Consider the following 12,875-nt stretch of genomic DNA (forward strand, 5'->3'; position numbering starts at 1 on the left):
CCAACTATCTTGCTTTGTTAGCCTCGACACTCACCAAACACATATAGAAGATCACCTCTAATGTGACCTCAAACCTCGAGTAGGCACAAGTTCTCAAGACCCAACTCTAGTGACATCTCCCCAGAAATGATGCTCATCCAATATTCTTGTTTAATGTTTTGGTTTTAGAGATTAATTTTCTTTATAGTATATGGATGTCCAGTCATAATTGGCAAATGACATGTAGTAATTTTGATATTATCCTTAAACAATTGCGTAGAAGTAGACTAGATAGAGAATTTTGATGGTCTGAGATATAATTCAACTTCCCTCACCATCGTCGATCTCGTTCCTCTATGGAAAAACGCGAAGGTGAGTAGGCCAAACTATGAACTATGATTTTTTTATGACAATGATTTTGAGGCAATAGGTAAACTTAATTAACAAAAAAAATCTAATAATAAAAATATATTAAAAAATTAACTATTAATTATAGTTTTTAGTTCATAAAAAATATAACAATACTATATAGAAGCGTATTTTATATAATATAAAGGTTTTGTAAGCCCCCGGGGGACACCTCAATCAACGATGGCCGTGTAAATGAAGTGCTATGTGCGAGGAGGTTCGTGGTTCAAATCCCCCTGATTCATCTATGCCTATGAAAGGGGCATACATAGATGCCTAGAGGTTATAATGGTAACTGTTGGAATTGACCCCATGTCACGCAAGGATGAGACCAACCTAGTTGTTGATTCCTCTAGATACAAAAAAATTGTATAAAGGTTTTGTATTTAAATTATGTTAGTGTGATTTGATTTTAAAAGTTTCTTTTTAAAAAGTAATGAAGGTTTTGTTTTTTGTTGTTGTGAGGGAAAACAATTATATCATCTACAAAAAGAAATACATAACAACTCATCATCTACTATTAGTATGTTGGATCGATAACAAAAATTTAATGTCTTAAGATTGTATACCAAAAAGAGAATTAATTGATTACTTCTAACATAAAATAAACTATGGTAGTCTAATCAACATTTGAATTTCATAATCCTACCATATCTAAAGGAAGATGAGAGTAATAGAGATGAACATATGTCTAGGAACTAGGTCAATTATAAGTAAAGCCCACCTGTATAGGAGACAGATCAACATTTGCTTTTGGTGGAGTGATAAGGAGACCGACTATCTTTTTAATCGGAGTTGAGATTTTGTTTTCCACTTTTTGCACCTTTTGTAGAACTTCATCAATACATAATAGGAGTTCCACAACAACCTATCTTAAGAGAGTTTTGATGTGCCAATATATATTTCTATTGTTTGCATAATTAAAAGACTCTTCATTCTCTATATTAGCTATAATGCTTTGAATGTCCACTGTTGTAGTGTCATTGAATCTTTCTATGGATCGTCGAGCCACCACCTAGGCTCAGGGCTACAAAGTATATCAACCTCTCTTTGTTCCCCTATTGCTCGAGAGAGCTCTTCGTCAAGCCATAATGAGAGGGAAGCCACATAGTAAACTAATTAACTCAATTACTAGAAGAGCCAAATTCATGCCCTAACAAAGAACCCACATATTAGAAAAAAGAATTCCACCAAGACCCTTATGCCAATTGAGCCAAAAAATCCTAAAGCTACTTCGAGCCTACCAAAGAAACTAGAGCTCTTGTTGAGGAGAAGGCCATCACAAGGAGTCTTGATACTATAGAGAACTAAATTCACCCAACTCTTGTGGGCCTTTGTACTGAACATGTGACTTCCCCTTATTGAAATTGAGGACTAGAATTCAACAATAGAACCACCCCTAGGCCAACCAAGTGTCGAGAAGCCACATAATAAATTGCTAGGCTAAATTGCTAGGAAAGAAAAATCCACACTCCAATAGAGTATCCACATATAAGAAATAGAAATACCACCAAGAACCTTGTGCCAATTGAACCAATAAAACCAAAAACTCCTCCCAAGTTTCCAGAGAAACCACACCTAAGCCAACAAAGTGCCCAAATGTTGAGTAAGGATATACCCAAACAAAATTCCAATTGTCAATGCTCATAAATAACACAAGTCCTCTTGAGGATTGAGATTGAGAGGTGGTGAAAAGAACCCATTGATCTCCAAACCAAACTGACATGAAGACAACCACATGCCCAAGAACATAGAGAAACTAGACAAACTCTTTTCGCAACCCAGAACAAGAGGCTAAACAAAATATGAGGGACATAGCGAGTTGATTCACATGTAAAATTCCATAATAAATGACTAAATTGCAGAAAAATCTTACTAAATAGAAATAGCTAAGTATTGAACAACTAAACCAAGTTAGGAATACATTAAATGTGAGTAAAAATGGAAGGAGAACATCATGTAGTAGTCCATACCAAGGAAATTAGTCAACACAACCTCCTTTTAAACCCACAGTGTGAGCAAACATAGACATCCACCACCTTGCATCATGATACACCCTTGCCTTCTCGTCACCTTGCATTTTGTTTGTAGGATTAACCAAAGGATGGAGCAATGGAGCTCCTACAAAGAAAACCCACTTCGTGAGCTCCATAATACCAAACACCACCGACATAATGCCTTAATGACTCCCTTTCATAAATTCACTTCCCCACACCCCCCTCTCAAATCCTTGGTTTGGCACCTTCAATTGGGAGATAAAGTAGGTTTAAAACTAACTAATGAAATATAAAAAAAATATAAACATATTATTAATAATAAGATTAGTGGGTTCTTAATTATAAAAGAGTCTAACCATATTAAAAGTAGTAGTTTAGTAGTTTTTTAAACTATTGATTATTCTAACAAATGAATATATTAGCATAGTCATATAAATTAAATGATTAGTAAATATTGATAAGTACTATTATGAATCATACATTAAAATTTTGGAAAACCAATTCCAAAATAAAAGCTTCTTAACTCAATCAACAAATAAAAATATCTTTTATAAATAAGAAACCATTTAGGAATAACTTAAGTTCAGTTTTTGTTGAGCTGCATCATATATCGATATCAGTTTGCTCTTAATCTTAGAATCCAACCACATGTAAAATATAGTGGAAGCAAGTAAGTAGGAGGTAAGCATATAATAGGTGCACAGCATAAGATAGCCAAACCTTCAAACATTTGATTTTATGTTGAAGAAAAGATTAATCCCAACAATCTACAGATCCTCACTCTAGCCATTCATTATGAAATACCAAACTTTCTCATTGAGGGTTTCGATGTTCAAAGCGTTATGATCATCTACCTGCAGCGTAAACAAACATCAAAAGATATATATCGTTCAGATTCTGGTAGAGCAGAATACAGGGAATAATACTGCTGCAACTTAGGAGAATATTACCTTGGTATGTATTGTATGAAAGACTTTATTATTGTCCATAGCAAAGCGCACAGCGCTCAAAACTTGAAGCCCAGCTTCCTCCAATGCCTGTAGAAGATCAGAGTACACAATCTGATGTTCGAAGGTTTTTGTGGAGACCTGAATACCTAGACCCATGGACTTTACTTCCACAGAAGGGAATTGATCCCCATCTGATTGTCGGAACAGCTGAGATTTACTAATTTTCTGCTTACATGAGAATTGCTGATCATCCAAGGAATCACTTGCATTTCTCTTCGAGTTGGCTATGGTCTTCATTTTATCTCTTTCTGTCGAAAGATCTTCGATTTTTTGTTGTAAATAAAGAATGTAATTAACGGCTGCCTCCACTTGGTCTGATACTGAACGTTTGCCCTGCATAGCACGTGATCCAATTTCCATTAAATATAAATAATAGAGTATTTCTGAGTTCAGGTTTTTGTGATGCGGATAGTTTTAAAATGATTATATATTTGCAGTTAACAAGAATCGCTTATCATTTTTATGATAACAATAACAATAAATCACATTGGTTGATTCCAAACATTTATTCAAATATTTCCACTGGTTGATTTCAAACATTTATTCAAATACTTCCACTTAGTCTGACACTGAACTTTTTTCCCCACAAAACACTTATCCTACACAGTATTTCTGAATTTAAACCCCACAAAACACTTATCCTACACAGTATTTCTGAATTTAAATTTTTATGATATAAATAGATCCAATTTCGTATTACACATAGTATTTCTGAATTTAAATTTTTATGATATAAATAGTTTTAAACTGATTCTATATATTTAGAGCTAACAAGAATGGCTTATCATTTTTATCCCAACAATAAATCACACTTGTTAATTCTAAACATTTACTCAAATATCTAAATTGAAATGGATTCAAAAATACAAAGTACGGTTGATATCTCTCATGCCAATAATGCCAAAAACCCTAGACACCATAAAAGAAATCAATACCCGGAGATTTTCATCTGGAAGCAAAGATCTCAGTTCTGAATAGAGCGTCTTCATCTCTCTGCGCCTCTGTCTTTCAATCATTTTGGCATTTCTTCGCCCAGATGGTACGGCGCCTGTTAATCTATTCCTAGACTGACTATGACCTGGAAGACTGGAGGTGCAAGGATGACTCAACAGGTTGTGAAGGCCAGTTGGGGTTGCAGGGTTTCTTTCAACGAAATCCTGGGGTTCTAGGGTTTGAGCTGGAGAGGTTGAGTGCAACCCAGAGGGAGGGTTCATCTTTGAGGGGAAATTGCGGATCATGACAACACAGAATGTCACAAAGTATAAACCCTAAGATAGTGTTGAGTATTAGCAAACTTTTCAACGATTTACCTACCAGCGAGAGGGTCGGTGATGGTCTGGAACCAGATTAGTAATCGATCCGTGGAGATATTCCAGCTAAGAAAAAGATCCGGAATCAAATTCTCATCAACAACTGAATATCGCCATTCCACGTGAAGAAATAAGTTGCGCCTGTCTCTTATCTGATTGGTGATCCCTTCCCGCAAACGAATGAAAAGGCTGGCAAAGATCGGAAGAGCAGATCCTCCAGGCATTGAATGGTATCTAAAATTGCTGGCAACTCACACGGATACAGCAATTCTGAATATGCAAAGTAATATAAAAATTGATGTGGGGGCAGACATCACAATATATTTATTTTGAAAAGACGGGGACACAGAAAGCATCCTACCGAATCAACGACAAATGCAGCGACGACTCATTCCTTTCCTCTAAATTTCTTCAGGGCACATGTTATACGTAGAAAGATGCCCGGTTCAAACGTTCTATATTTTACCCATATCGTCGACCTGATTTGATTCTGAAAGGCATTTGTTCAGCCCATCCACGTATGCAATCGATTCCATGCACATAAGTCTGGAGAGAAGCCTCATACAATAAGGAAAGAAGCGAGGTGAATGATAATAAGCAGTAAGCTTAAGTCGATTGTAGATTCTCGAAATATTCTTGGATTCGACGGACTTGGGCACGGTTAAAAAATTGACCACACCCAAAATATTCCGGGAATCCACAATCGACTTAAGGATGGCCCATAATGAGAGACAACAACTATGGATCAGAAAGTAAGCTCTCTGATTTCTTTCTTTATTGCATGAGGTTTCTCTCCATTAAATTTTTTTTACACCAAAATCAAGAGAGCTACTACTCAGTTACTCTATCAATCATAAATCTGATTCTTTCATACATAACTATGGCTCTATTCTCTTCTTGTTTAATGACTTTCACAATGATCCAACCACAGATATATAAACACCACACTTACTAAATATAGAATCATGCAATTTCTAACTAGACATGACTTCACTCCAGCTAACTCACTACTAGACTTCTCTCCAGCTAACTCATTTACTAAATATAGAATCATGCGATCTCTAACTAATTTGACTTCTCTCCAACTAACACACTTACTAAATATGGAATCATGCGATCTCTAACTAACTTAACTTCTCTCCAGCTAACTCATGTACTAAATATGAAATCATGTAATCTCTAGCTAACTTGACTTCTCTCCAACTAACTCACTTACTAAATATAAAATCATACAATCTCTAACTAATTTGACTTCTCTAAAACTAACTACTTCATACAAACTTGACTACAATCAACTTAACTCAAACCTAGACTCGACTTGGATCTTTCTAAATCTACATAGAGGGATATTTACTATTTCTAACTGAACGAAGGTACGCTGAGACCAGTTCAAGGTCAACCACCAGTTTTTCATCAGCCTCTGAATCTACCCTAGCTACTGGGGCTCAAATCTATATTTGCTTCTGGAATAATTGGATATTCAATAGGCTATGCCTCTAGAACAACGGACTTCAAAACTAGAATAGGCTATGGCTAATAAAATGGGCCTGGAACTAAGTCTATGCCACCCCATTATTAACTCAACTCATTGGTTGTTGATGACATTCAAATCAGTTTGACTAATGTGGCAAATCAAGTAGTTGTAATATAATAATTTTAAAGACTTTGTGCCTCTCTAAATTTTTTCAGAATATTCCAAGTCGGGAAATTATTTCTCATCATGAAAAGGCTCACAGTTCAGCCAAGTAGCGGACCTGGATTTCTTTCAGGGCGAGGAAGAGTTAATCAACATCGTAAGTGTTTTAACTAAGTTAAATTTAAAATTTATAGTATTTATTTAATATTTATGAAAATTAAATAAAATAAAATTATTAAGTTAAATTTAAAATTTATAATATTTATGAAAATTAAGTAAAATTAAAGTTAATCTGTTTTAATTTTAGATTTGTTATGTATTAGAAAAATAGGTTTTTTTTGTTAGTTGATTTATGAGAATGTTTGTATTTGATATTTTATTATCAAAGTAATCACTAATTAAATTATTAGTAAATTAAAAAAAATTAATATATATATATATATATTTAATTTATTATATATATTATGAAATATAAATTATAATATCTAATAAATTTAGATTTGAGTTATTATTAAATGTTTTTTACTAATTTAATTTTATTTGAGTTATTATTAGATTGTCTTTATTAGTTTAACTTTAATTATATGGAAAAAAATTTCAAATTTCATTTGGAATTTGAACAGAAGAAAAGATTCAGAAAGAATCCCTCACCACTAATATCATTGTGGCTTAATCTTATAAAATACTTTATAAGCATATTGAAATGTATTTTTTTTTGTTTCTTTCAGTTTTATATTACGAACCCATCTTAAATGATAGTATAATTAATTTTTATTTGGCTACACTCTTTACTTACAATGAGAACAAAATATTCTTATAATGTAATTTTTACGGAAAGATTTTTTACTTTTCGATATAAATCATAATAATCATATCGCGACTATCTTTAAAGTATTGCAAGCACGAATATTCTAATTTGTTTAGATAATATTATGCACTCAAACTCTATTTTAAATTTATTTACCCATTTCAATATTGGCAAAAAGGTGCAATCGGTTGCAAATTAGTGAGTGAATCATGTAGAATGTAAAGATCCGACCTAACAAATATTCATAATTATTATATTGAACATTCAATATTTTATTGTATTGAACATTAAATCTATATAATTGATATTTTGTGTAAAAACGTTGAGTACTTTTTTCAAAAGACATGTTTTTCAAGTTAATATCCTTCCTTTTAGTTTTAATGGGACAATGGCACCCATAACCTCTTGGTTTAGGAAGGGGTTTGTCACTTTTATTATTAAATTATTGGAAAGGCTTTAAAGATAAGAGTGAATTTGTTTTCTGTTTTATGTTTATGTTCAGAGAAAAGAGTAAAAATAATGTTTTTTTTTAAGAAATTGATCTCTTTTAAGATGAAAAGTAGTGTGGGTGCAATGGAAATGCTTTCAAAAAATAATGATGCTTAATAATCTACTAACTGCATCATAGACATGAATGAAACATAGTTGTACATATTACCATGAGACAAAAAAACAAACTAGGGTGGAGGATATTAAGAGAGGTTGATGTAGTGTTAAAATGAAATTGCAAGGAGTTGCATCATGCTCCAATGTTACTAAAAAGACAAATTTTCATCCCTAGAAAACTTAGAGCACTCTCAAATATGAAGTATGCATATGAACATAAAGGTCATTTCGCATGACTATTGTAGGCGTGTTAAAATTTGAGTTTAATGGAATATAGAAGGATAATACTAATTCACATCCAAGGACACAATACTATACATATATAGGCATCGTGACACATGAAAACAAAGTCACTGACATCATTATGAAGGACAAGGCCCATAATGCTAAAAGAATCTAATGAATAGCTTCCAAGGTCCATGGTAGGAGAGATAGTTGCAAGATAAGCTAATGCTACATGGGAACTTGGCTAAAAATTCATCATAAGTGTCATTAACAGTTGGATGGACCGTGAGGAAGGAATCACCAATACTTGTGTGAACTAGTAATGAGTGTTGAGTATATGTGATATTGTCTATTATAAATAAGGACATGAAACATTGTGTATGGTTCTATTAGTTACTCCAAGATGTATGTGGTGAGTTGTTAGTGCAAGATACCATGTCTTCTCCCTAGAAAATAAATAGTAAAATATTGTTGTGTGAAATATAAATCTCCATGTTGATAGTAATGAGAAACTATTAGAAAATGAAGTGTGTGTAGGAGGGCAGATGTTAGACCTATAATAGATGCATTGTATCCATGAGATATTCTAGACATTTGATGCCACTGAAGATAAATATTAACCCTAATTATTCCTCCCATGGGGGCTTATTAATGAGAAATTGCTTGAATAATGGTGTTAATTTCCATTAGAGGGGACAAGATCTAAGTGATGCCACAAAAGTAGAGGTAGAGGTGAATATAGTTACTAAATAAAAACTTTAGAACTTAGTTGAGGGAGATCAAAAATAAAATGAATTAAAGAGAGTGAAATTTTGTCTTCCTTATGTTCTGAGTCTTTTGTTGTGTGGAGCTAGCCAAGGGCTAGCACATTAATAGAAGGAGAATGTGTTGGAGAACAAATATTTAGAGAGATGGAAAGTGGAATATTTGAGTGGTTAGAGTATTGTGTCAGACATATGGATGTTGTGTTTTGTACTTGATGATGATCTATATGAGATTCAATATTTTCACTGCTAGTTAGGAGAGAAAGAGCTGTAGGGAATGTTGGGGTTATGTGCATTTTTGTGTCACTTTAGGTGTTGGATAACTCTATAGGTAAAGGAGCTCATGTAGGGATAATAATTGAGAAAGATAAAAGATTAAATGTGGGTAGGTTGTCTTCATTATAACTTTGAGTGGATGAACCATAAAATTAAAGAAAGGATAAGACTCCATTGGTGGCCAATATTTGTTTTTTAGGCATTAGATGGTGGATGTGGTGGTGGAGAGCTTTAGAAAAGGTAATATGTGATTCCACGCATATCTAAGGTACATGTATTATGTTTCCAATCTTGAGTAACATGGTGAGTAATCTAGTAGGGTTTCCCTAAGATAAGGTTAGTGTAATCTAAATGAGACACATTACATATCATAATATTAATGTAAGGGGTGTTGGAAAATGTGAATTGATAGTACTAGGGAGTTAGAAGAGGAGTTCCTTGATTGTTTGTGTAGGAATGCGATAGGGCTGAAGGTGAGGTATGACAAGTTGATAAAGCTATTAAAACTAATGATTAATAGATTAGATTGGATTTATGTCCATTTTCACTACTAAGATGGGCCACTCAATGTTTATTTTGTTAGAATAAGTTGTCATTGATGTCAAGGATTGATGTCAAAGGTGTTATTGATGTCAAGCATTTCTATTGATGTCAAAGGTGTTCTTGGAATTGGAAGAATGGAAGATGAGTATTGAAAAAGGCGTTGTCATTAGATGACGTTAAAATAGTTCTCTTTGAGTAGCGACAATCATTGGTGTCACATGAAGATTGACCATCATGTCAAAGGTATTGATAAGGATGGCAAATGTGCAGAGACTTTGGAGCCACTTCTGGTGTAACAGATCATCTCAAATACAGTTGGAACCTACTTAGCTGGATTGAGCTCTAAAAGAGCTTTAAAATAGTATATATAATTCTGTAAATGGTATCGAGGACCACAATTTATTTCCAGTCAAAGTTTAGTACCCAACATCAAAGGTTTCACAACTAAAGTTGGTGTAGGGTTAAATTGGTGCAAGTTTGGCCCTTTTCCAAACTTAACGGAGTCACTGGTGGGGTAGCTAACTGCAGTGCCGAGAGGATGTGGCTGATAGCATAGCAGCATAAGAAAATTTGAATTGATAGTACTAGGGAGTTAGAAGAGGAGTTCCTTGATTGTTTGTGTAGGAATGCGATAGGGCTGAAGGTGAGGTATGACAAGTTGATAAAGCTATTAAAACTAATGATTAATAGATTAGATTGGATTTATGCCCATTTTCAATAATAAGATGGGCCACTCAATGTTTATTTTGTTAGAATAAGTTGTCATTGATGTCAAAGGTGTTATTGGTGTCAAGCATTTCTATTGATGTCAAAGGTGTTCTTGGAATTGGAAGAATGGAAGATGAGTATTGAAAAAGGCGTTGTCATTAGATTACGTTAAAAGATTTCTCTTTGAGTAGCCACAATCGTTGGTGTCACATGAAGATTGACCATCATGTCAAAGGTATTGATAAGGATGGCAAATGTCCAGAGACTTTGGAGCCACTTTTGGTGTAATAGATCATCTCAAATGTAGTTGGAACCTACTTAGCTGGATCGAGCTCTAAAAGAGCTTTAAAATAGTATATATAATTCTGTAAATGGTCTCGAGGAACGCAATTTATTTCTGGTCAAAGTTTAGTACCCAACATCAAAGGTTTCACAACTAAAGTTGGTGTAGGGTTAAATTGGTGCAAGTTTGGCCCTTTTCCAAACTTAACGGAGTCACTGGTGGGGTAGCTAACTGCAATGCCGAGAGGACGTGGCTGATAGCATAGCAACATAAGAAAATTTAATTGATCAATGAAGGTCCTATACTACACATATCATCTCGATGGAGTTTCCTCGGATGGTTTGAAAATGCACACAAATTTAAACACCCAAGATGACTAGATGCCGAGAGGATGTGGAGAACTTAACGCAACTATGGAACGAGTTCTAATTGACCAATGGTTGATCCCATAACACGTAATCTTGGCAGAGTTTTCTCAGATGGTTTGATGTTTTGCATAATAGAGAACCTCCGGGATAACGAAAGCCTGGGAGGACGTCAACATGTGACAAATTCATTGATTGGCAGAGTTCAAAGCCGTAGGTCCCCACATGACATCTCATCTCAGGAGGCCATCCCCAGAAGAGCCAAAGGCAAGCATAATTGAGAACACTTGGGATGAATAAGTGCTAAGAAAGTGTGGAAAAGGTGGAAAAGGCAGGGATTGGCACAAAGGTTTTGTAGCATGCCATATGTAACACGTAATCCTAGATGACCCTTTCCTGGAAGAACCAAGAACCAAGAAGAGGCGCAATGGAGTATAGCTAGGATGACTTGACTCCAGGAAGACATGGTAGTTGACATAGAAAAACCATCACGTATGACCCCTTTCTATCTCCATACTGGCAGACACATGGAAACTTTTTATTGGCTCATAATGTCATCAACATGATGTCAGCACAAGGAACAAGTGACATTTGTTTTCGAAACTTTCAGGTGGCTAAGTGGGCCAGGTTCTGGTGACGTGTGTCATGACTCAAGAGGAACCACATGACATTTATTACACAAGCATGATGTCATATCGGACACATCATATGGACCAGGGAGACTAGATGTTTCAGAATGAGCGCATCCAAATAGATCTGGGCTGAAAGGCTATGGGATAAGGTGGAAGACAACATGGAATGACAACTCACCCTGGAAAGTATATTATTGGTATGTGTATCAGTAGTGGTTTCCAATGGGACATCTCATCATAAAGGGGTTTCCCCAAAAGGCTTAAATGGTGCACAAGATTTAAGGCATCTAGGATGTTTCAACACTGAGACATGGTGTAAGAATAAGTGGTGTAACATCTTACCCCTATGAGTATGTGATTCGCCCATGAGTGCAATAATGGTTCCTCATGGGACACATCATGTCGGAGGCACTATCTCAGAAGGAAATAAAAAGGGCACACGGGAGATAGATCCGGGATGACTCAACTATGGGGAACTATAGCATTATATACATTTGGAGTCAAGAAACAATAAGGAATGTGCCCGGAAAATGTCATCCTAGATGCATCGCCCGGAAAGGAAATAAAAGGGGCACATGGGAGGAAGATTTGGGCTGATAAGGATCCGAGACACGAAAATAAACACAATGGCAGGAAATGACCAATGGTAAAGGAAAATGAGGATGTAGTGGATGCACATGACATGTAATCCTAGAAGGGTGACCCGAGAGGTGTTTATAAAGTTTCACTAGGAAAAAAGCCAGGGGCCAAGGCTTGCGACAAGGACGTTATTCTATGAATCATTGTGACCAAGTGCGCAAAAGGTTTCACAAAAGTGGCTAATCCCTTGAGGCTTGGAATAAAGTCGTGCCTGCAAGAGGCTGTATTCGACATTTTTATATGTAAAATTCTCGGACCCTAAGTAGATCTACAGTCTTGATTAGAGCCCTTTGGGGCTAAAACAAAGCATGATGGGTCCAACAGAGGAATACATTTATATTTTATTGGTTAAGGCCTTCGGGCTTATGAATGAGTTAGCAACTTTGAAGGCTTTGGAGCTTATAGTTAAGATTTAGCATGAACAGGTTGACAACACTTAAATTTTTCATTTATGACATATACAACAAAGGAATTAAGATTATAAAGAATGCGTGAATGACTTGGTGGCAAGTATAGCAACATGGACACATTAAAGGAAAATTTAAGTAGATTGGCTAAATTTGGTGATGTACCATATTTAAAAAAAAAAAAAAAAAAACTTTGCTAAATTTTGTAACTTACTAGAATGGCGAAAAAACATTTTAACTTAGTTTTTCTCAAAGAGATAACATAGTAGAGATTGAAGA

At 35.0% G+C, this 12,875-nt stretch overlaps 1 protein-coding gene across 1 annotated transcript; it reads right to left on the bottom strand.

Moving 5' to 3' along the window:
• Positions 1-2,946: 2,946 nt before the first annotated feature.
• On the bottom strand, positions 2,947-4,700 carry LOC149230204 (transcription factor bHLH118-like). Its single transcript, XM_089376011.1, has 3 exons — positions 4,330-4,700; positions 3,335-3,727; positions 2,947-3,238 (listed from the first exon to the last, which is right to left on the bottom strand). Exons 1-3 carry the CDS (start codon positions 4,630-4,632, stop codon positions 3,167-3,169), a joined length of 768 nt encoding a protein of 255 aa, XP_089232137.1. The 5' UTR covers positions 4,633-4,700; the 3' UTR covers positions 2,947-3,166.
• Positions 4,701-12,875: the final 8,175 nt, after the last annotated feature.

This window comes from Pinus tabuliformis, chromosome J, assembly GCF_031772625.1.
Source record: "Pinus tabuliformis cultivar Carrire ecotype Pingquan chromosome J, CPIR1, whole genome shotgun sequence".
Classification (NCBI taxonomy): domain Eukaryota; kingdom Viridiplantae; phylum Streptophyta; class Pinopsida; order Pinales; family Pinaceae; genus Pinus; species Pinus tabuliformis.